Here is a 24,903-nt window from a genome sequence, read left to right as displayed (position 1 = left end):
GATACAAACATCCAGATGTTGTTCAGGTTCAAATCGCCACCAAAAGTCATATTTTGATTACGTTCCAAATCAGGGCTTAGATACCGAACTCCTATTTGGAAGAAGCGTCCATCGGAATCAGTTCTTTTCACACGATTGTGCAACGCAAACTGCATGTTGTGCAGTAAATGCCAATTCCATAAACAGCTGGCATCTCCCGATACGGAAGGTATGCTGTAATTCGCAGTTACCGAACCCGAAATTGGCTGGACATCGAACAGCATGTAGATATTAGCGCGATCAATTCCGTGGCGTACCCAAGGTGATTTCAGATTGAACGTGCCTAAAGCCTTGTTGTCATCGGTAGGTGTGATCCCGACCTTAAAATCAACACTAGATATTTCTGGCTCTGATGAATGGATGTTGAGTCCGAAGTTCCAGTCGCCTATAGCTTGTAGCTTGATGCTACCGTCGATACTAGCATGCTTATCTCCGCGATTGATTTTAGCTGTAAAACTAGTAACTCCATCGATTACTGTGTACTGATAGTTTATTGCTCCTTCATCTTCATCTCCAAGCGGTTTAATCACCAATGCGACCTGTAATACGCCTTATATAAGAAATTTACGAACGTTACTGTTCTACGATCTACTCACATTTTGTGGAATATCATTAATGATCGTGGCAGCGCCCTCAATGTTGAACATTTCTTCGTTTCTGTAAAGCCGTCCATCGACCGAATAGCTATCTCCGCCGTTGCTTAGTAATCGACCGTGGATCGATAAGTTGCGATATTCCTGAATTGGAACACTCAGCTCTAAAGTTACCATTTCTCGGTTTCGCGTTGCTTTGGCTCTGATGTATTCATACATGCCATCACTATCGTTGAAACGCATCTCGAGTTGAGCCTTCGGGTATGGTTCACGAGTGATCGCCACCTCTGTATCGATCATTTGAATTGGCAGGAAGTTTGATTGATATTTCCCCTTGCCCACGAGGAAATGGGGCTCTGCCATAGACCAAGCACCATCCAATCGGAACTAAAATTAATACAAACTCATATAAACGGTTAAAAAATAATGTTATTTTATCGCCTTACATTATTGTACAAGTCACCATCATGTACGACAAAACCCATGTCCATCGAGTTGCTAGATCCTCCGAAATCTTGTTTGTAAAATATTCTGCATGCATAATAAGGCATTAGTGGAGCACGTACCCATATCGTTAAGGCGGAATCTATGAACTGGTCTTCACTCTGTTGAAGAGATTAAATTGATGAAAAACTGTTCTACTGCGCGAAATATTGATAGTTATACCTCAAACGAAACAGCTATCGACGCGTCTGTTTTAGTTGTTTTAGCAGTCAAGTTGGCTTTATATCCGTGCTCTTCTACGTCAAGAACTGCATGTAGACGGACTTTCTTCAAATTCTCCATTGGCGTCATCAGGTTTACTACAGCATGGTGTGTCTTGGTCTCCGATTCATCTTCCGAAACGTTATAGTAAATATGAAATCCTGTGTTGACCCACTCTGTTTCGTTCAGAACTAGTACGTTGAGGCCAACAACGAATTTATTGGTAGGGTAAGGTACGCGAAGTTCGAATCCTGACTGTACTTGTCGCATGAATGGGAACGGCGTTTTCACTTTCATCGTATTTTTCATATTCATCAAGTCCTCTAACCAAAAACTATCACGCACATCAATATCACCTTGAGGCAATTTAATCTTGCCGCTAAGATAATACTTCGATTTGTATTCCTCAAGATCAATGGTTCCAATAATAGTTGGCCAGATGATCGAGTCGATTTCTACTTTCCCTATCAGGTTCAACAACTCTTCTTCTTCATCTTCGTCTTCTTCCTCCTCCTCCTCGTCATTGCTATGGACAGGAATCAACGAATCCTCCAAGAATTCCTCAAGAATACCAGATGCTTTTTGAACACCAAGTTGTCGCATTAACAGGGGCTTTGGTTCAGAAATTGCTCGTAGCCCTATTTTGTACGTTTTGAATCTCCCACTAAATTCCATATCTATGTATTCTGCCTTTTGTGGATGCATAACCAATTTCAGAATCAATCCGTTCTCTTCAAATTTAGGCAACGGAGTATAAACCTTGTATGAGTATTCAAAATCTTTCATATGTGCCTTGCGCCAAACTCCGACAAACCCAATGATCAAGCTGTTCAAACCAGCTCGAAAATCGACATTATCTGGTTTAAGCTTCCCTCTCAGGATTACCTTTTCCAAGTCTTTCAGGGGTGTAGCCAAGTAGAATTTGATGTCGAAGTTGTACGCAGAAACTACTGCGAACAAAACTTCCACACCGAGCGAGCTTTTCGGAGTTATCACTTCCGCAACGGCGTGGCGTTCCTTCTCGCTTATTCCAAAACGGCCATTTATGTTACGGAACTTTTCATTGGAAGAAGTGATATTGATCGTCAACATGTTATCCACGAGGTTGCGAACGTGGCCTTTCAGCACCAAATCGTATTTATCATCTTCCAGCTGGAGATCTGCAGCCCCTCGGAGGTCTCTACTTTCGGTTAGTGAGAATTTGGTTGATAATGCGCCCTTCTTATATCCTTCGAATGGGCTCACTAATACCAGCGAACCAGTCACATTGCGGTAGATCTCATCCTGATCGAACTGCCAGCTAGACCAAACAGAGAATACTTGCGAGGGTTCATCGGTTATGGTGTGATTAACGGTTACAACAGTGTCTATCCGCTTCAAATCATATTTGTGCTTGAAGTGCACTTTTACCGTTGGAACATGCTGGATCGAGCTGTGCAGTTTAGTTTTCATTTCGCAGTTCAAATCGTTTTCGTTCGAGTGATAAAGACCCATCACTTCGAAACCAAGCGTCTGATCTTCTGCCCATTTCGCGGTGAGATTTGTTTTCAACAAGTTATCCTTAAAATAGAATCCACCATTCAGGGCATTGTAGCGCCACCCTTCGAATGGAGTTGTTAGTTTGAAAAGTAACCACATATTTCTGAGTATTTCGTCATCTGAGCCTGCATCAAGCTTAAGTTCAATGGCTTCAGTTGTGTTCCAAGATATGCGAGCATTTGCCAGATAGTTTGGATCGATGGCCTTCAAGTCGAATACACCGTTAATAGTTCTGTTAGGGTAGGACACAAGGAATCTTCCATTATATATGCGATGCCGAGGAGTATTGAGCTCTCCAGAGATTGCCAGCTTCTGCGTAGGATCACGATTAGCATCCCACTTGATTTCAACTCCTATCTCTCGCTTCAGTGCAGTAGAGTATCCCTTCAATATCAAAATAATGTCACGAAGTCTACATAGGAGGAAATTTGTGAGCTTCAGTTCATTACACAAGTGCGATTATTACTCACCTATCAACGTGGAGTTCAATAACCAGTTCCTTGATCGGAGCCGATTTCATCAATGCTGAAAACGAATACAAACTGTCCCGCCACTGGAACCCGGCATATGTGTTGGTCCCATTCTCTTCATCGAGCATATGCTTGATTGTCAATCCGTACGGCTGTTTGCCGTACTCCGCATGCAGATCCAGCTTGAACTCGATCTCGTCGCGGACATACTTGATATCGGTCGTTATGTCTCCAAATGATGGACTTTGTGCTTCCAGCTTTGCATGATGATAGCTCTTGATGAAGGAACTGCGATCCTGATACCAGCCATTGACGATAATCGAATGCCCGGAGAACCAGATTCCATTGAAGTCAAACTGAAAGAGATTGTTAGCAATTGAATGGCATTATCTGTCTGTAGATTGAGCTTGAACTTACATAATACTCTTTGCGGGCCTTCTCCTTGATCTTTAGGTTGATCGTGCATGATTCAAATCCGGGAACGGTAATATTGGAGACAGCATCGATCGCGAATAATATTCCTCGTGGCATGTACATAGAAAACACTGCAGTGATGTCTTTGTCTTTCGCGTATCGCAACAGTACCAGGAAATTGTGTTCCGTTCCCTTCTTCATGTTTTGCTCGTGTCTGTAAAACGTTTATTTTGATGTATTATAATTTTAAAGTGGTTTAAAATATATTTTCTAGTATCTTGTCATATATTTCATTGCTTTTTTATAGTTAGGTGTTCTGTATAAGACTATCGGGTAACCAACCCCCGGTGGGAGCTATGGTCGTATGCTGACAGGGAAGGGGGAATTTTTCTTCTGCAAAACTGGAGCTTCTGTACTCCATATTAGGAGCGGCTCACAACAGTTCCCCACGTGAGGGGCGGCTGATCGTCGTTCGAGTGCCAGAGAAGGACTCTAAGCTAAACTGTGCACTATGGCCCTCCAAAAATTTAGGGGGTTGGTGTGGGGCCCTTTAAGCCAACGGTAAAAATACATCAGCACAGGAACGTCAACGAGATAATACGGACCAGAACAATCGACAAAGACCACAGCGACGGAAATGAATTAGCGATTGGAAACTCGGTACGTTGAACTGAAAATTTCTCAACTTCATCGGAAGTACACGCATATTCTCCGATATACTGAAGTTTCACGGTTTCGGAATCGTAGCGCTGCAGGAGGTGTGCTAGACAAGAGCAATGGCTCGAACTTTAAAAGGTAACCATACCATCTACCATTACCGTAACGCATGAACCGGAGCAGCAGGGAAGTTCAGGGGATAACGGACCCCCAGGACCTTAAGTGAGAACAGTGTGGGCAAAAGCCACTGTGGCGACGGCAGGCACTGTCCGCTCCTGTGCAACATAAGAGGTGATCGATGGCCCGGGTAAGTTGTAAATGAGAAACAACGGAGGAAATCGAAAACGGAGCCCAAGGAGAATGCTAAACCGAAAACAGCGAAACGAGGAATCTAGGCGACGCCTTCGTTATCAAAACGAAGTAAGGGAAATACGCCGAGGTTCTGAAAGCGATACGTAGCACGGAGAAGTTATCGCCATTGGGCGAAGAAGTGCGGAGCATAAGGCGGAATAGGATTGGAGAAATGATCCTAGTCTTAAAGAAGGACGCCAAGCAAAAGGGTGCTGTCTATGAGCAACTGGCACAAGAAGTATTTAGCGACGAGGTTGATGTAATACTTTCTAGTGTAAAAATCTGGATGAGGTCACCGATGCAGCGGAGGTCTCGGCTGCCCTCAAAGAGCAGTGTGACATCAACTTAGCCAGTAAGGCCATCTACCTTAGAAAGGTCCCGCAGGGCACCCAGTTGGGCGATCGGGCTGCCGGTTGCAGAGGCCAACAAAGCGAAGAACTTGGGCATACTCAAGATAGGCTGGTCGGTTTGTCGGCTGAGCATACAACAGGCTCCTGAAGTTTGCTCCAAGTGTATTGGGAAGGGACATAAGTCGTGGAACTGCAATGGTCCCGCCAGAAATGAGATGTGCAGAAAATGCGACACCGAAAGTCATAGGGCAAGCGATTGTAAGCAAATCGCTAAGTACCTAATATGTGTCGACAGAGCAGACAAGGGACACTTAAGGTGAATATGAATCGAAGCCAAACCTTAAATTTACAAGAGCACAAATCTGGAGAACCTAACATCCGTTTAAGCTGAAAACCTTATTGATTGGTCACTAGATGGTGGTGACCAATCGATTAAGTTTTCAGCTCAAACGGGTGTTTAGTTCTCCAGATTTGTGCTCTTGAAAATTTTAAGTTTGGCTTCGATACATCTTCACCTTAACGGGTGGATCCCAATGTCCGGACACAAGCGGAGTATCAAAGCAGCCAAAACGGAAGTAACACAGTTGAATTTAAACCAATTTGATGCAGCCCAGCAGCACTGCTTCCGTGACTGCTTTGGCAGTCAGTCATGGAATCGGAAACGAAGACCGACGTGGTGTTACTATCGGACCCATACTGCATACCAGCCAACTACGGGTCCCGTTGAACGGGAACTGGCGGATAGGTTTCAACAACTAGCAGCTATAGAGACGACAGGACGATACCCAATCCAAGAAGTAGACTCTATCTTAAATGATGGTTTTGCGATAGCAAAAATCAACGGCGTGTTTTTTTGCAGTTGTTACGCGCCCGCAAGGAATTTTCTCACATGGTCGATAGGATGATAGCCGAACTAGTTAATCGTCAGCCAGTAGTGATAGCTGGTGACTTGATTGTATGGGAAGTGGAATGGGGTAGCCGCTGCACCAATCAAAGAGGCCAGCTATTGTTGGAATTCCTGACCGCATTAAATGTAGAACTGGCAAATGTGGGTACAGTGAGTACCTTCCGCAGAAATGGGGCAGAATCGATTATAGACATGACGTTATGTAGTCCTAACCTTTCAGGTACCATGGACTGGCGCGTTGATGACGGTCATACTCATAGCGATCATCAATCGATTCGCAATATTATAGTACCAGGCGGGCGGAGGGTAGTGCGATGTAACTCGATCCAAGCCCGAGGTTGGAAAACAGCGCGCTTCGATGGCGAATTACTTACTGAAACCCTGAGGCGCGAACGAAACACTCTGGACTTAAACGGTGAAGAGCTAGTTGTTGTGATATCATGAACGTGTGATGCTTTCATGCCGAGAAAAGCCCCTCCTAGAGAGAACAGGCCGCCGGTGTGCTGGTGGTGCGAATCGAGTGCCAATCTTCGAGCGCCTTCGGGCTAAAGGAAGACTGCAACACGCACTCACAGAACCACAAAGAAAAGAACGCGGTGCTGCATTCAGAGAGGCATAGTTAGCTAACAAAAAGGAAATCAAGAGTCGAAAACGGCATGCCAGAGTGCCAAGAGTCGAAAACGGTATGCCAGAGTGCCAATGGACCAGTGCACCAATTCACTCGTTGCCATGGTCACATAAATAACACGGCACCGCTTAAACGTCAAATAGTGAACTCGTGCACCGGTCCATTCTAGTTCGTGTGGTTACGCCTAAAGAGTGGTAATGGCTAAGACCAAAGGTGCCATAGCGTCCCAAGAGAAGTCCTCGTGTTGCTGCTAAAAGCGGCAGCGAAGGCGGATCCGGACATGTTCAGAACCACGTTGCAACGATGCATAAATCAAGGAATCTTCCCGGATGTATGGAAGCGACAGAAATTGGGGCTATCACCAAAGGCGGGGAAACCAACAGGTGATCCGTCGGCGTATAGACCTATCTGTCTACTAAAAACGACGTGCAAGTTGTTGGAGAGGTTGATCCTCAACAGGCTAGTACCATATACGGAAGGTGTGGAAAAGGAGCGGCATCCGTTACTGCGCGGTTGTCACTTTGGATGTGAAGAATGCGTTCAACAGCGCAAAATGGGAAGCGATAGCCCACGCACTTCACCGCCTCAAGGTACCGGTGCAGTTGTGTAAGCTTCTAGAAAGCTATTTTGATGGTAGTATTGTATGACACAGAGGAGGGGTAGAAAAGTGTTCTGGGCACGATGTTATGGAATGCGATGTACGATGACGTACTGAGGCTGCCCCTTCCGACGGGTGTTAAGACTGTTGGCTTTGCCGACGACATCATCCTAGTGGTCTATGGCGAATCGATGGATTAAGTAGAGTTGACAGCAGCGCACTCTATTGCCATAGTTGAGGAATGGATGAAGTCTAGAAAACTTGGACTGGCCCGTCACACAACTGAGATGGTGGTGGTCAATAATCAACAACGAGCGCTTAAATAGAGATAGAAAACTATAGAGAACGAATGTCGCTGGTGTTCCCTTTGTTCTCGCTCAGAAACATGTTGGGTACATAAGTGTCAAACGGCATACATTTTCGCGTTGACATTTGTAGCCCCGCCTATCTCCGCCAGCAAAACCAACGACGCCAGTGACATTCTTCTTCTATGGTTTTTTGCTTCTATTAGCGCTTATCTCGGTAGGTGACTGCACCATAGAGTCCAAGCGATCCCTTAGACATCTTGGAGTAATGATCGATGATAAGCTCAGCGTTGAATATGCCTGTAAAAGGGCATCTACGGCTATTGCGGCGCTTTCGAGGATGATGTCTAACAGCTCTGCTGTAATTGCCAGCAAACGCAAGCTCCTGGCAGGCTATGGAGGACCAATCTGGTCAAAAGCGTTCAGAACGAGCAGAAAACTAAAGAAGTTGGAAAGCACGTATAGGATCATGTGCTTAAGAGTAGCAAGCGCATACCGAACGGTTTTCTAAAGAGGCCATGGGCATCATATCAGGAATGATGCCCATCGGGCTCATCATCAAGGAAGATTTTCAATGCTGCAATCAAATAGGTACCAGAGGAGTCCGCAACTTGTGTAAAGAGGAAACGCTCACAAGTTGGCAGCAGGAATATGATAACTCCATTAAGGGTAGATGGACCCAGCGGCCAAATGTGTCAGATTGGTATGGTAGAAACCATGGGGAAGTGAACTTCCACCTGATGCAGTTTCTGTCAGGACATGGTTGCTATAGGCAGTACCTGCATAGGTTCGGGCACGCAGAAGCTCCTGCGTGCCCCTAATATGCTGGTGTGGAAGAAATAACGGAGCATGCCGTGTTCGATTGTTTGTTAAAGATCGCATGCTCGCTACATGCGGAGGGGACACGTCTCCCGACCATATAATCCAGAGAATGTGTGCGGATGCCGAGTGCTGGAATGCAGTAACTACCGCTGTCACTCACATTATGCTAGAATTGCAGCGCCTATGGCACGCTGACCAAGAGTCGGATGCAGAGGATTAGCCCTGCCGAGGTTGATCCCCTGTATCATTGTTTGAGTCGGCTAGGGAAAGCAGTTTGCCTTGGCTACTTCTGCTGTATGCGTTAAGTGCTATAGCACTGGCACCTCCCCGAAGAAATACCGTAAGGTGGTTCTGCGGAGAAAAGGATCTGAGGCCATGTGTTATGTCTGTGCATTTTGTACACCACTTCAGCGAGAATTGTTCACCTACAGCGCATGGACTGGTTTTAGTGGGTCGTCGGTGGTGTGGCATCCCCACACTCTCTGAGTTATCTTCTCAGAGGTCTGATTGCAGATTTCCCCCTTTAGAAAGAGATGGCAGAGATACTTACTTAATCATCGCCTTCCAATCCGTTTTCGATCGCGGCCTAGTCAGCTCCATCGATGCGGTGGTTCGTTCAACATTTGCATCATGATGGCGGGCAAATATTAACCGAACTGTTGTGGTGTAATTGGGATCGCTCAGATCTGGTGCATTGTTGTAGTCCACTTTGCACTCGATGTGACCCATCGCGGACAGGAACTTCATCGCCGTGGCAAAGTCGAAATGTGGATACGCCGTGGAACGAAGATCGAAAGATCCGTGATATTCGGTGCGACCTCGATTACTTCTGTTGGAGAACACTCCTCCCAGGGTCAGTCGCTCTGATTTGCTGTTGATGAACTGAAAATTATATTTTTAATTTGTGCAATTCGAAAAACTATCAATACAACGCTCACCCTGTAGTCCATTGATAGTTTACTTGTGATCGAGGCTTGCGTCTGCTGAACGTTGCCTATCACCTTTGCCTGTACTCGTTTGGTCTCAAATTGTAGCGTATAGTCCCATTGCTTGACGTTCTTCTTGTCGATCATTTTGATTTGGCCGGCCATTCCCGCGATACGTTCGTTGTTGACCGAAAGGAACAACGAAGGGCTGTAGATCATTCCATACTTGATTTCAGTTTTGTTATACCCCATCTCCAGTGCCAGATACTTGCGGTCATTGACGTTTAACGACATATCCAAACGTCTCTGATCTTTGTTGTTCTTGTAAATTCCGACGGCTGAGTGGGAAGTTTCTCCATTTCGGAAACCCATTGAAACACTATATCCTTCTCCGTCAGCAGTGATGTTAGCAATGAAGATTCGAGGTATTTGGGAGTGCGGTGTTTCAAATATAACTGATCCCGTCGAAATGTTTTCATGAGTTTCCCAATTGTATTGGAATAGGAAAACTTTTGCCGTTGGATCTGCTTTCAACAGACTTATGTCTAAGATAACCGGTCCACTTAAAATCAAACTGGGGACGTTACTATTGTTACTCACATCCGGTAAGCTGTAGTCGGCGCACAGTTTCAGACCAATTGCACGATCAACAACTGGCCACGTGCATGTAGAGTTGGAATAGCGGCGATCTATGCCCTTCTGTTGTATTTCCCTGTTATCGTCGAAAACCAGCATTTCTGATCTAACGCTAAAAATTTCGTTACGGTCTTGGGGCAGACTGAATTGTAACGAAACCAGACGATTTCCGCGCATCTTCAGTTTAGTTTCCAGCGTTGAACTTGAGAACAAATTGCTTTTTACTTTGATTCCCGTCGATGTATGGATGAAATCAGTCTTCATTGTGGCAGTGATATCAACGGATACGCTAGGTTTGATTTTTCCTTCCACATCTACAATACGCGATGAGGTCCACACATCGGAAGCTCGGAAGGAGCCCGACATGCGTAGATCTACTGACGAGGCCCCAATGACACTCAATGCCAACGGAAATCCAGTACTCAGTGGAACATCATACGAGGTATCCAAGAATACGCCTGATTTCGTAAAGGCTACCTCTTTTCCAGATAGAATGTTTTTTAAGTAGTTCAACGGGTTAATTTGCTCTGCTGCCTTTAGCGTTTCGGCGAATCCTTCTATTGTGTAATATTTGAGATCGTTGCCAAAAATTTTCAAACCAATTGAAGCATGTGGATCTTTGAAGTCCGATTTCATTTTGAAGCCCATATCGTCGATCTGCTCGTGAACGTCTTTCGTAATCATCGCCGGCGTACGTGCTTGTCGTTTTGGACGCGTGTTTTGTTCATCTTCTTCGAATAAGTAGCTTTCTTCGTCGTCTGAATCTCTTTTCAGACGAAGCTGACTAATAGATTGTTCCTCTTCTTCGGAATCTGAGTTCAAAAATGATGTTACAGCTGAGGTGTATTCCTTTACCTTTTTCGCATTCAGTGGTCCAGTAGGGCCGAAAATAGACTCCACCAAATATTCAAAACCTTCTGCACGAGCATTCAACTCCAGGAAGTTAACTGACTCTCCGAATAAATCGGCCGTCAAGTTCATCGACACAGTCCTTGGTAAATATGAGTCAGTACTGAAGATCAAATTTGCATCTGCTGTCGTTCCAAAGTTGTATTCATCAAAGAACATTGTGTGCTCATAGTTTCGCGAAAACTTTCGAATATCAAGTCGGAACTTTTTACCTAGGTCATTATCGGCCAACAAACCTTGGGCTTCAACCCGCACGGGCGAGGCACTACTAGCTATATTTGAAAGATGCGACCAAACATAGGCCCCGACTTGATTGACTTCTTCCGTTTTCAAAATATGCTTAATCCACTTGACAGAAAGGTAATCAGGGCATCGCATAGCTTGTTGGTAAGCAGCGATTCGAATCTCAACGTCGCCCTCAAAGTTCGAATACAACTTAAGGAAATAATTTCTCGTTCTGACGCAATCGTGTCTGCGGAAAGCATAGAGCGCTTGTAAGCGGATCTCCATGGGCAATTTCTCGTTTTCAATCATTTCTCGAAGTTCTAGAGAAAATTCCGTGCTGATGACTCCAATATTACCCAAACCTTTCAACAACACTATAACATTTTCACGTTCCTTTCTCGTCCACGTTGAGCTTTCCTGTAGTTTTTCTTGTACGTTGCTCTCCAAAAATTGTATAATTGCTTGAATACCATCACTAGTGTCACAGTCGGGGTTGACTTTACAGAACGTATTTCCCACAGAAGTAGCAGCAAGAATGTAATTCTTCTCGCCTATCTCCTTTCCATGCTCCATCAGTTCGAGCATGGCTTCAAGCACATCTTCATTTGGTCTGGAATTGCAAGTAAGTTAATTATTTTAATCTTAAACATGAATAATTGCAGTATTACCTTGTGAGATAAGCAAAAGACTCCATCCATTTTTTGGCGAGATCAGCTGGTATTTGATCTTTAACGATTTGATCCTTCATCAACGTCACCGATGCCGGACTTCCAATGTATGGAAGGCTTTCCAAAACATGATTCCTTCAATTATAAATGGTTACGTTAGAAAAAAATATTTATATACAAACCATGATCATGGAGCTACTTACTTTCCATTCTCACAGATACTTTTTGATCGATAGAGTAGCTGTGAAAGTGCAGTAAACGACAGCACCCTTGTGGTGGACAGAAAACTCAAAAATACATCTGGAAAGTTTCTTTGAATATCTGGAAAACCTTGTCGACAAAGTTCTTTCAGCAGTTCACGAGAGGCTTTAATCTCATCGTGGCTATCCCGAACCGACGGTGTATGATCGTAGATGAGACTAGATCGTTTCTGAATCTCATAATCATCATCGGGAGTCTGCTCCTCCGGCGAGTACGATTCTTCGTCAGCCAAGGTTAGTTTGCTGAATGATTCCGTTACCGCACCTGCTTGCCCGTTTGAAAATGGAACCAATTGATGTCGCTCGTAGCAAATAGCTTCCTTGTAAACGAAGTTATCAACCGAAATCTGTAAATTCAAATCATTTTTGATTATTCAATGTTCGCAACATTACGAAAATTATACTACATACATTACAGTAGCTGGTTGAATTCAAAATTGGCCAAGCAACATAGTTCTGAAAATAAAAATCGAATAGAGATGTAATTCTGCCACTTCTAATATGTTGAAAAAGGGCATTACCGGTCTGAATTCGTAGGGTACTGTCTGGATGAGAGAATTCGTCTTGTATCTCCTTTTGCAAGAATCAATATCCTTTGTTTTCCTAATCGATAGACTTGTTCCCTTCGATCCACTCATCGTGTACGTAACACCACACACTCCAGATACGTCCGTTTCCGTTGTGTGATAATCGATGTCAAAGCGAGGCATACTGTTTTGGAACGACGACAAAATACCACGTTTCAAGTTCAAGGTCCACACGGGTTCTTCCTCCTCGTGGCAGATTTCACCCACCACACCATCGTGAAATGCAAACTTCAGCTCGAATCGCATCAGGTCTTCTGCAATAGCATCACTCTTCGGATGCAGTTCAACCTCTGGCGGAGGTTCGACGTAATCAGCGCCATACTCGAAGTCTTGCTCTTCAACTACCGGCAGTGGTCGATCACGCACCTCTATGGAGTGCAACTTCAACAATCCCTGGCAAGGCTTTGGAAAATCAATTTCTACTGCTGCTATAAGATGCAGCTCTGAAGAATTTTCTCCACTCCCAGAGAACTGGGTTTTAACGTACATTGCGTAGTCATACTTGTAAAGTCGATGCTGTTGATACCTAAATTTGTTGTTTGTTTCTGGAATGGAATTTTAATTTAAGCTATTTTCAAATAGAGAAGTGTTTTTTAGCTTACCATGACATTGCGGTCGCCCACATATCCGAGGATCTTTCAAGGGGTCTGAAAAGATTAAAAAAATATCAATAATACAGCCGTGACGTAGGAAATAGGCAAATATTAAACAGACCCATTATAAAACACCATAAAACACCATTCTAATGAAAATATATTTAGGAATAACCTGACATGGATATTTTTGAAAATTGATTATATGAATCTAAATTCCAGTATCCATTGATCCGAGGAGCAAAATTAATAGAGGCAGAGGAAACTTTATTTAAATTTAGTATACTATTGCAAGTTATGGAAGTTGAAGAAATCACTATTTAAAGGTACCAGTAAGTTATCATATAGAACGGGCCTGTCCAATTGTAACGAGGACCAAATCTCACAAACAATTTTAACTCTTCCGTGAAATCTAATGAAAACCGCTCGATGATTTTTTGTGGTTCATACAAGATTTTTGCTGCTGATCATCCTGTTAAAACTAGTTAGAGCCTTTTTAAATCTTACCAAACATTCTTGAACTGTGCTCAGTATTACGTCAGAGTCTAGCTCTGGATATTTTGTACCATTGAATCTGTTAGAATAATGTTAAGGGTTTTAGAAGAATTTTATTAAAAATTCTGTAAAAATCTGCAGAAAATTCGATAGGCATCCCTACTAGTTTTATATGAAAATCGTGCCCAATTTTTTTGTAAGAGTTATTTCCACTGTAAAAATCTTGTCCAAGATTTTTCGAGAGTCCTATAAACAAATTAGTAAGAATCGTTTCCAAGACTGATTGAAAATCTTGCGCTGGGTTCTGTAAGAAATGTGCTACCCATAACTGCATATTTGTCACATTCGACACTTTTGACTTTTGAAATCTGGAAATTTCGACAAAAATACAAAATTGTTTTGTCACATTGGTAAATTTAATCGCATAACAGCCACATTGAGATTATTCATGAGCCACGTAATGTAGTAGCAATGAAATTTCTATCAGAATTATTTTCCGACTATTCACCCAGTATGTGATACGAGTTGAAAAAAAAAATCAGCCTCAAATAAGCTCTTTGAGTCCTTGGTAATTTTTAAAAATTTTAGTTTCCTCCCATACTGCCATACAATGCATTTATTTTCCATAAAATCAACATCAAACTATGATCTGATAGATGACAGAAGAATAAAAAAAAATCGACTGCCAGCATCGAACCCTTGACTTTCAGATCCTTATACCAGAGAAGCATTCGGCTTTGTTTCACATATGAAAGAAAATGGAAATAATAATCTGAGAGAAAAAAGAAAAAGTCTTTCCTGTTTGAGACTACTTGTTGCGCATAGAGGTTGTCCCGACGTCACATGGTTCAGTCGCGCTATTTTGTTGAATATGCTTTTTTTTTCTATCTTTATTAACGAGATTTTTAGCCCTGGGCTAGTTCATCTCGGGACCAACGGCTTTACTTCCCTTCCGAAGGAAGTCGTCACTGAATTTTTAGTGACTATCTCGGGGATGGGATTCGATCCCAGGTCCTCGGCGTGAGAGGCGTGTGTTCTAACCACTACACCAGGTCCGTCCCCCTGTTGAATATGCTTTGTTTAATGTCAAAGAACTAATTTTGGTCTTTTTCAGATGTCAAGTTTTACTAAATTTTCGAAAAAGTTTTTAATATCAGATTGAGATGTGAGATAAGAATATGTTCGTTTCGAGATATGATTTTAACTTTACTGCCCAAGTTATGATCATGATCTTACAAACAATTTTATGATCTGCAACACTTTACAATGTATTTAAAAATGATTGGCTTATTGACCTGTTGGAACGAAAACGCATTTTTTCTTATTGTAAAAGTTACTATACATATTTATTAAGTAACGTTAGCAAAACATGATGCTCTATATAATTGACGCCACTTTTTTATAATCAACTTTTGAAGCTCTATCATAGTTTCAAAAGTAAGATTACAAAAAGTAATTTTCTCAAACCAACCTTATTATAATAATTAAGATTTCTTATATTCTTCTTATATTTAATTCCACTAGAGTTTGTATCCTTTGACAGATATTTCGACCTCAACTGTAAGATCGTCTTCAGTGTCGTGAACCAGATTCGACTTACGAAACCATCGTGATGATGATGATGATTTGGTTCTACCATCTATTGTAGCAAGGCATCTGCCTATAGCACTGGAATAATCTGAAAAGCGATTTGATCAATATTGTGCTGTTGTTCGTGAGCAGTCAGTCTCCTGTATGAAGGGCCAAAAACGGATGTGCGGACCCGCAAGCAGAAACACTTGCACGAAACCCGCGGCAGGGGAAAAGAATCTCCTTCCAGAAGAAAGTTTTCACGAACAATTTTACAATCAAGCCCTCGATTGACAGAATACTCCCAATAGATGGGCTCTCAATCCACGAAATGTTAACAACAGGGAGGAGGCAGTCCCAAGCTCCCTGTCCAAATCGCTTCATTCGGGTGCCCTGATGGTCCCTCCCAACCCAGTTATATATGATATAAAAAGACAAATAAATACAATATAAATTAGAACAATCTCACCATGTTAGTTGGAACCCCATGCAAATTTATAACACTTGATGAACTGGATGAACTCTCCGATGACCAATGATGGTTTGATTTTTCTTATGGTTTCCTATTTACACTATATGCTACGACTTACGAAACCATCGTATGCACAAACTATATATTTAATCTGGGTTTAATCAGAATTCCCTTCCAACTATTGTAGATACTTGAAATTTAAGAACTGTAAGGTACATCACTGGATCGATTAGTAGGTATCAAGTTGAAAAGCCGTTGCCTTGGTGTCTATTGAGTAGCATCGTAGGTACCTGTTATCAAATTTCCAGACTCTCCACTATATCGAATTTCCAAGGTGAAGAAACCTTCCGTAAAACTTTGCTGTCGTAATTGTATGACCCTCTAAAATACAAAATACGCGTATCTGTCAAAGTGTACAAAATTTGATAACATTCTTTGTTCACAGGAAAATAATACACCCGATAAATATGTGTATAATCACATTTTTTAATATCCTCAGCCGTATTACGATAATATAAAGTATTAGCATAGCACTCTTAATTGACTTTCTATGCTAAAAAATAGGAGAAATGCTAACACTATTCAAATGTATTTTATGAATTTATATTTAAGACAATATTAACAGAGTGCTACTGAAATAAATAAGGCGACGCGATAACAGCAAAAATAACTTAAAAAAATCACGAAAAGTACAGAAAAAAATGAAGAGTTGGCAAACTTTCCACACATTTGCGTGCATGTGAATAGAACCCGACCAGTGGATTACAACAGAGTTGTAACATATTTTGTTAGCCATTAGCGTTTGTTTGTTTGTTTGTTTGTTTGTTTTTATTAACGACACTTTACACCTACGTGGTGCATTCGTGTCGGATTTGAATATATTCATTAATTAATTATTCTATCTACCTAATTCAATCAAATTCAAATATCAACTTTCCTATATTTCCTAGACCTAGTAATTCTCCAGCCTGAATCGGGAGATTGATTCCCTTCTAGCGTGTTTCTATAACAAAACATGTTATAATTTTGGCTACTAACTAGTACTACTACTACTAATAATTGATAAAGTAACAAAAATTAAAACACAACTTCCTCTTAAATAATCAAAATTGAAACAAAATATGTTATAATTTAAACAAACATATAACTCATTTTGTTATTTTCCATAACTGAATTATAACAGAATTTGTTGATTTCTTTACATGTATAAAAGCACAAATTTTGTCTACATCGAAATTTGTTATAATTCTTTTTTAAATTGAAACAAATTTGGAACTGCTTTTGTTATTATAATCGATTTTGTTTTAATTATGTTATAAATTCGTCCATCAACTCAAAGTAATTCTAACAAACAAAATTTGATATTTATAACACATTTTGATATATTTGAGATACAATTTTGTTGTTATCCACTGGTCGGGAAGCCAAATCCCAAATTTTGAAGAGCAGGAATCTCGAGAACCAGTCAGCCATTCACGCTACAAAAAATTGATCAACTGGTCTCCGTCAGCGAGTACCCAATCGAACAAGTCTTCAGCTTGAACGGCTGTTTGATTCACTAGATTTATGCTCTTGAGAATTGAGGTTTTCGCTTTGATTGATCTTGACTTAAGTGGGAAATGGCCACACTAGAGTCATAGTCTCTGTAATTGTTTGACATAATTTAAAATTTTGTCAGGCCATATCCCGCTCTATTAGAGTGTCCATTTCCCGGCCATTTTGCTCGTCCGGGACTCGGGACAAAAATTCTAGCTTATCCCGGGATCCCGGGATTTCTCAAATTTTCAATAAAACTAGTATTTTGGTTGAAATAAAAGTACAAATTCAACAATACAATGTTTTTTTTAATGAACAAAGTATGATTATGTAACTTTTCAAGATAACATGTTCATAATAACCAATCACATTTCATGTATGACTCATTCTGATGGAAGAACTAAACGAAAATCAAAACTTAGCTTGACTAATAACGGGTTTTCTAGGGATTTTTCAAATTGTCTATATCACTTATGAATGATTTTTTGTCGTCCTCTTGCGATTCGCGTACGCCTATCCACCTATTCATTTTATCATTTGCGAAGATCTTCTACAGACTCCCTTTAAGTTTGAGTCGCATGACCGCTATAGCCATTTTAAAATAATTAAAACCATCAAGGTCGATACCTTCTTCTACTTATGAATGGAAGTATGGTAAAGTATTAAGTCATAATATTGAAGCAATTTGCTTCAAACATTTGAATAGTCATTAAAACTATTCTAAAGAAACGATTAAAGATCATTAAAAGTATAGTAGAAGATTATGTTAATTTTCCAAAATTATTGATCAAAGTTTAGGTGGACTTTCGAATTTACTTTCTCATCCTAGAATGTTGAAGACAAATTGATGTTTTCATGAAAATAATTACTCGTTTATTCTCTTTTTCATGAAGCTTTTCTATTTTACCAAATAAGTGCGGAAAATGTAATAGTTTTTCATTGAAATTTAGTGGTTTTCATCAAATACTACGAATATTTCGGGAATCCCGGGATTCCCGGGATGACAGAACTTAAATACCGGGAAACGGGAAATCCCAAAATTTGTCAAATCCCGGGATTTTTGGTCTCGGGATGTCCCGGGATGGACACTATACACTCTATATTAACTTTAATTGTTTACAGACTTATAGTATAGGGCAATTACTATTTTCTGTCAGTAAAATGAATGATCAATGGAAAAAATATGTTACCTAGTATTTAAAAGATTAATTTGAATTTTCAGTGTATAATCAATTGAATAACATCTGAAAGATATAATATTTTAAAACGACGCATATTTGTTTCACTTAAATTTCCCATATTTAGTTATTAGTTCCTAATTGAAAATCTTTAAAGTCTTATAGATTGTGGTAGCATGCTTTATTCAATCGAGAAAATGTTTGAGTAGCGTAAATACAGGGGATAGGCAAAATGATTGAGATAGGCAAAATTTTGCCCAAATTCAAATGCTTATAACTTTATGAAAAATGGATGAAATTGGATGCATCTGGAAGCAGTCGACGGCAAATTTGGTCCAGTTTTAGGAACTTCCTTGGCCATGCATATTGGCCACTGGACACCGAAGATGTTCCGGATTTTCTGAGGTCATGTCCAAATGTCATTTTTTTTGTCGCTTGTATTTTTGTGTGGTGTAAAGTTAGATAGATGTTTGCAATTTTCCTAGAAACTAGAACTAATAGGAAGTTGAATGCCACCGGACGCATTAAGATTGGTTGGAAATCTTCAGAAATATGACCATTTCCGTAAAACTGGTTCCGGAAAGCATGGTCAGTCATGTTTGTATTTCCAATCATGTAAATATTATCCGGAGCTATATCCAAGCGGACATCAACCTTAAAAATGATGTTTCCTGCAGCGTATTCAGAACCATTAGATGCACAGACCACTCTATAGAAGGTTCCAGGTGCCCTGGGGGAAGTGGTCAATTAGGAACATATCTGGAACCATATCAATATGGGCATCAAACTTCATGATTTTCAACAGTTATGCTTTCCGAAGCATTTCCAGCACCATCGGCTGCCATGACCACTTTATAGTAGGTTCCAGGTGCCCCGGGGGATGTGGCCAATTCGGAACATGTCCGTTCATCTGTTTAGAATCACATTCTACCATAAACAGTAAGATCCATGTGACTTGGAAAATGGCGAGCATTTTCAGAACCACAAGATATAATAATCACTCTATAGTATATTCCAGGGGCTCCTAGAGATGTGGCCAACTCGAAACATGACCTCATCCCCCAGGGCCCATGGAACCTACTATACAGTGGTAATATAAATAAGTTGCGCTGTAAATACTTCTATTAGCATCACCTTCAAAAATCTTGATGTTTTTACCCATATTGGTGTGTTTTCTGGCATGTTTTGAATTGGCCACATCCCCGGGGCACCTGCACTCTACTATAAAGTGGTCATGGCAGCCGATGCTTATTTGAATTTGGGCAAAATTTTGCCTATCTCAATCATTTTGCCTATCCCCTGTACTTATCTGTGGAAAACGTGCGTACCAGCTGTAACGTAATTTAGATGAATGAAGAAAAAAATAAATCTAGACCTTGTTAAGGCAAGTGTCATAGATATACAAAACAAGATGTACAATGGAAATTGAAATTCATACAAACAACTATTTTCTATAACCATTTACAATACCGACATTAAAAGTAATAACCCTGTAATGTTAGCCTTATGGGGTATAACGGTCCAAAATAACACTTCAGGGGTTTGTTTGCGTTTTCTCGTAATAAGATCCATATTTTAAGGTCATTCGAAGTGTTAACACTAACTTTTCAATAGGGGAAGGGGTAGTAAAATGAACACCTTAAGGAGATCATCCTGTTTCTGATATAAAAACGAGGAAATTGTATAATTCTATCGCACAACATCAAAAATAGGGATGTTATCTGTAGCAGCGACGCGAATTCAAACTGAAAAAGTTTAATTTTCACATATTTTTATCGCTGGAGAAAACGATGCAAATTTTCGTTTCACTTTAAATTCGCTTTAAATTTGAACTAATTTAATAATGGTTTTGGGCACAGAAAATAATTAGGATCAAGCAAGCACCATTGGAAACAATCGTAATTTTAAAGTATGAATGTATTTTGTACCATATTTAAACCGAATGAGGTCAACCTACAATTTTCATGTAGCACTTCCTGTCCCCCAGTTCCGGACAGCTTGATTTGTAATATGATATATTTGTAATTTTTGCACCAGTGTCTCAAAATATTGCTGTGTGCATTTGAAATGCAAGTATCAAATGCGGGAACACCAAACGCGGTAAGATTTTTCACAAGGAAGGCGATGTCAAAGATTTACTTTCTGTGCTAGGTTGACGGTGATATGTATCATGGTTGCTAAGTATCCTTTGACTACTTTGTGTTACCGCATTTGAAGCCCAGTTAGACAAGATTGTCACCCCAAACGCAAACAGCAATACAAGCAGTTTTCATGGATTTTATCGATTTATGATTATGGTATCAAACAAACAATAAAAAAAAAGAATAATGAAAATTCAGAACAACATGCAAAATGTTGCACAGTTAATTAGTTGTCAAGTTCTAGTCAATTCCGGCCTAATTTTGCTGTTGCAAGGTTATGCGAAACTGCGGAAAGAAACCACGTGCTCCGGTGGGGATCGAACCCACGACCCCCTTATCGCTAGATGGGTGCTTCAACCTACAAGCTGTGGAGCCCCTTGAGGGACCCCGAAGTTGAACTGAACTCGATTACCTCAAAGTACATGGTATCATCATTTGCAGTCAAAACTTCTTTTTTATGTCCAATGTTCTTTTGTACTGTTCATATTTTAATCTACGTAGAGGTCAACAACTCCCATCAAAATTTAAAATGTTTATTTTTTACCCTTTCTTTAAAACGCCATGGAGATAAAAATTCAAGAAAACCTTTGCTAGTTGTTCAGGAAAATTAAAAAAAAATGCTGTTTTTTTCTCCAGTCATGAACCGAAAACAAAACTCGGACTAGAACCTTTCCTCACTCTAGTCACTTGGAAGATTATTGTCATTGGCAAAATATTTTTGTACATCATGATGATAGCTTTGATTCATAAAAACAATACCGTTGCATACACTCCCGTGCAAAAGTTTGGGTTCACCCCCTAAAAAACATGCAAAAGTGTTCTGTCCATATCTCTGTGACTACACGTCCAATTCAAACTCGCATTCAAAGGCAATGGGTTATTCTTACTTTATATGTATTTTTTCCAAACACAGTTTTTGAATTTTGTTTACTAAATTTTTACTTAAAGTTGTGACATTTTTCAAAAAACACACTGAAAAAACATGGCTAATTTTCTCAGCATTGGATCGAGCAGAATTCAAAATCAATGTATCATTGGATTTGTAATTTTGTATTCTTTGAAGAGTGCTCACGAAATTTTCCCGAAAAAATCTGAAAAAAGTCATCGTGCAAAAGTTTGGGTTCACCCCTCAGTATGGTGTATCGTGCCAAAATTTGGGGTAAGAAGAACTCATTGCCTTTGGAATGCGCCACAGAGAGTTTAATTTGGACGTGTAGTCACAGAGATATGGACAGAACTCTTTTGTATATTTTTTAGGGGGTGAACCCAAACTTTTGCTCGGGAGTGGATATATATTTCCGAATCATCACATTATTTCATCGCAAAACTCTTGTATTAATATGTAATTCACTATGTATTCACAATTAGCACACTTTGTTCAAACATCTTGCGAAAAGATATGAAGTAAGCGCAGTCTCATATTGAAAAATAAAGGCGTTTCAGCCTCTATATGAATTTCTAACCCCCGTAGCAACTACAAAATGTGAATTCCGCTCAAGTATATTTTTTTGCTGTGCCAGGATGATAATTTAAAAATAAATAAATACCTCAAATCTATTGGCGTAATTAATAATCTTTTGATGGCTAAATCGTGCAAAAAAAGTTATCAACATTTCATTTTTTTCTTCGAAAACCTTGAATTGTTGGGTACATTTATTAAACCCAATTTTCGACATATTTTGATTTAAATATTTTCATGTATTTTTATACCAACATAAGTTTATATCGGTTATGCCAATGCCTGTCATAAAAGTGTCGATCTTCTGAGTTATAGCCAGCGAACTTTTGCTCCACATTATTCGAACTCTTGCACCATCGGTGGACAAAAGTTTGTTTAGGACAATTAATTTTACAACTGTTGTAACTAGAAATGGGAAAATGTTGTTTATATCAGCAATTATTACCTATTTAAGTCGTGACAATTATGAATAAAGAACAGTCTTGATTGAACCTAGAACCATGTGTTTTGATTATGATCCGAAGCTGTATCCAGCCTAGAACACCATAATACCAAAACGCTTTGGAAGCACGGTGATCTCCGGTCTTCGTGACCATGAGTTGACACCACCGATGCTTCGCTTTCCTTGGTTCTTGTGTTGCTGTTACGTGTCTATGCCGGGTCTGTTTACAACGTGTGTCGGTCGGTCCGTCGAATAAGAAAACGGTACGGTCCGACCACGATAATTGTGACTTAAGATTGCTAAGCAAAACTGTCGCCAAAATGTTGAAAGTTCACAGTGTGGTATTTATTTCTTTTCAACTGTTATAGCTTTTCTGTTATATCGATTATTCCATTAAGGTCGAACTCTTACCCTACTTTACTGTATAGATCTTATAAATCTTCAAAGAACCGATGAAGGTGAAGCTCCGTGAAAGTACAGACAAGTTACATTTCAGAAAAATATGCACTTTGAAAATTAACCAAAATTTCAAATGTACCTAAGTACCCCTTTTGCGCGTTAACTGTCATTTGATGAAAAATACAAAAGTAGGTAGTGAAATGATTCGAAAAATAAGTCAATAGTTGGGTTCCCAAATGTTATTTTAAGGACGGTACCGTTCACCGTGTGCACTATTCACCGTGCGTCTGGGTTTCGTATTTTTTTCAATTCAATATTTTGAAAAAAAAAAAAAACAATTATCCAATCTAAGCGCTTGCACAGCCAGTGTTGAAAAGCATCCTGGAAATACCTTAATTATTTAAGATATTTTCTTGTCAGTATTAATATTTGCAGAATATCGGCGATATGATTATTATTAATCATTAAAATGGCCAGGCCCACTGTGCAGACTTTGAGGCTGAAGGCAATTGAAAAAGTCATGACGATTGGGTTATTCACGGGTGCAGGTCGTTAGGCCGAATGCCATTAGGCCGAATGTCGTTAGGCCGAAGGCCACTAGGCCGAAATAACATTTGATAATTTACTACTATTTCAAATGGCTAACACATTCATCAGTGTTTTTTCCTTCTTTTAATCTAGTTGTATTTCGCAGCGGTTATTGTGGGCTTCTAGGTTTATTAGAACTATCGGCCATTTTAGGCCTAACGACCCTTTCGGCCTAACAACATTCACGCTAACGGGATAGAACCATGATACAAACATTAAAATGGCCAGGCCCACTGTGCAGACTCTGAGGTTGAAGGCAATTAAAAAAATCATAACGATTAGGTTATTCACGCATGAATAAACTGATAGACAAAACATTTTCAGTTGAAGAAAGAAGAAACGGGGGTAACTGTACTAACCGTTTCAATTCAGGGTTAGAGGTAAAATCGTTGAGAGTGGCGTTGCTAAGAAAGTTAATGCACACTCCATTGTTGTTCTCCTGGGATGGGACATAAGCATTTCTTCCTCATGTCCTGGCTCTAGAGCCTTTGTTTAAGCGGCTTCACTCGCTCAATGTTGGCGATGCAATTATATAGCTAAAAGTATACGCTTCTTCTTATTCTTCTTCCTGGCGTTACGTCCCAACTGAGACAGAGCCTGCTTCTCAGCTTGTGAAGTTTTAATAGTTTTGTTATTTTGTAAAGTCTTCATAACTTTTTCTTTTTTTTACCAACTTCAAAATTTTTAGCATCATTCTCTTCAAAATTGAATTTATGAAAAGTTTGTAGAATACCAAAATGTCATAAACCTTATAAAAAAATAATTTTTGAAATTTATAACAGATTTATGCAATTTTCAACTCGTATTTATAACAATATGCTTCATAAACTTCGGAAAACAGTAAACATGTGATTTCTTGCGAATAAAAATCAACAATTTGAAAAAAAGAAATGATTTTTTTCATTAAAAAAATATGCTTTTGAGTAGCTTTTTTAAACTAGGTCAAAACAATTTTTGATGAAATTTGTTAAATACATAGTTTAAAAACAACTAAATTAGCTTCAACAGCATGTAAAAAGATCTGGAATCAGATGAGTTTTCATGAAGTTATGGTCAAACAAAGATTATTTTTTGAAGTATATGTAGGAAAAACTTAAAGAAAACTACTCTTAACTAAGACTACTTTTGATTTTTGACAAATTTGATATTCTGCAAACTTTTCATAAATTAAATATTTGAAGAGAATGATGAAAAATGCTTTAAAATTGGTTAGAAAATATCAAAGTTATGAAGCCTCCACTAAAGATCATCTTTCATAACTTGAAAATTCATCTTCATGTCGCTTGCGCCACCTCTAAATCTAAATTTATTTACTCAAAATTTGAGGTTCCCTTTATATGTGATTTAAATTTAAAAGAGTACGCACGCTCAAAAAAGAGTTCTGGAAAACGTGAACTGTCAAAAATACACCATGAACTACCACCAAAGGTCACATAAACATG

At 39.8% G+C, this 24,903-nt stretch overlaps 2 protein-coding genes across 4 annotated transcripts in view; one reads left to right on the top strand and one right to left on the bottom strand.

Moving 5' to 3' along the window:
• The window catches only part of LOC5565758 (galactosylgalactosylxylosylprotein 3-beta-glucuronosyltransferase S), a 103,394-nt gene that overhangs the window by 48,491 nt on the left and 30,000 nt on the right, over positions 1–24,903 (top strand). The window lies entirely within an intron of this gene.
• The window catches only part of LOC5565763, a 33,044-nt gene that overhangs the window by 6,076 nt on the left and 2,065 nt on the right, over positions 1–24,903 (bottom strand). For both annotated transcript variants that reach the window (XM_021845209.1, XM_021845208.1), the window contains exons 3-15: positions 13,192–13,236; positions 12,524–13,134; positions 12,414–12,458; positions 11,946–12,349; positions 11,743–11,877; positions 9,317–11,684; positions 8,929–9,260; positions 3,764–3,974; positions 3,347–3,702; positions 1,299–3,288; positions 1,079–1,237; positions 636–1,019; positions 10–578 (exon numbers count right to left, since the gene is read on the bottom strand). In XM_021845209.1, the coding sequence (XP_021700901.1) occupies positions 10–578; positions 636–1,019; positions 1,079–1,237; positions 1,299–3,288; positions 3,347–3,702; positions 3,764–3,974; positions 8,929–9,260; positions 9,317–11,684; positions 11,743–11,877; positions 11,946–12,349; positions 12,414–12,458; positions 12,524–13,134; positions 13,192–13,236 (7,609 nt within the window). The remainder of the gene's footprint in view (positions 1–9; positions 579–635; positions 1,020–1,078; positions 1,238–1,298; positions 3,289–3,346; positions 3,703–3,763; positions 3,975–8,928; positions 9,261–9,316; positions 11,685–11,742; positions 11,878–11,945; positions 12,350–12,413; positions 12,459–12,523; positions 13,135–13,191; positions 13,237–24,903) is intronic.

This window comes from Aedes aegypti, chromosome 2, assembly GCF_002204515.2.
Source record: "Aedes aegypti strain LVP_AGWG chromosome 2, AaegL5.0 Primary Assembly, whole genome shotgun sequence".
NCBI lineage: Eukaryota > Metazoa > Arthropoda > Insecta > Diptera > Culicidae > Aedes > Aedes aegypti.
The sequence above is the reverse complement of the archived record's forward strand: the minus strand, read 5'-3'. Positions and strand labels throughout refer to the sequence as shown.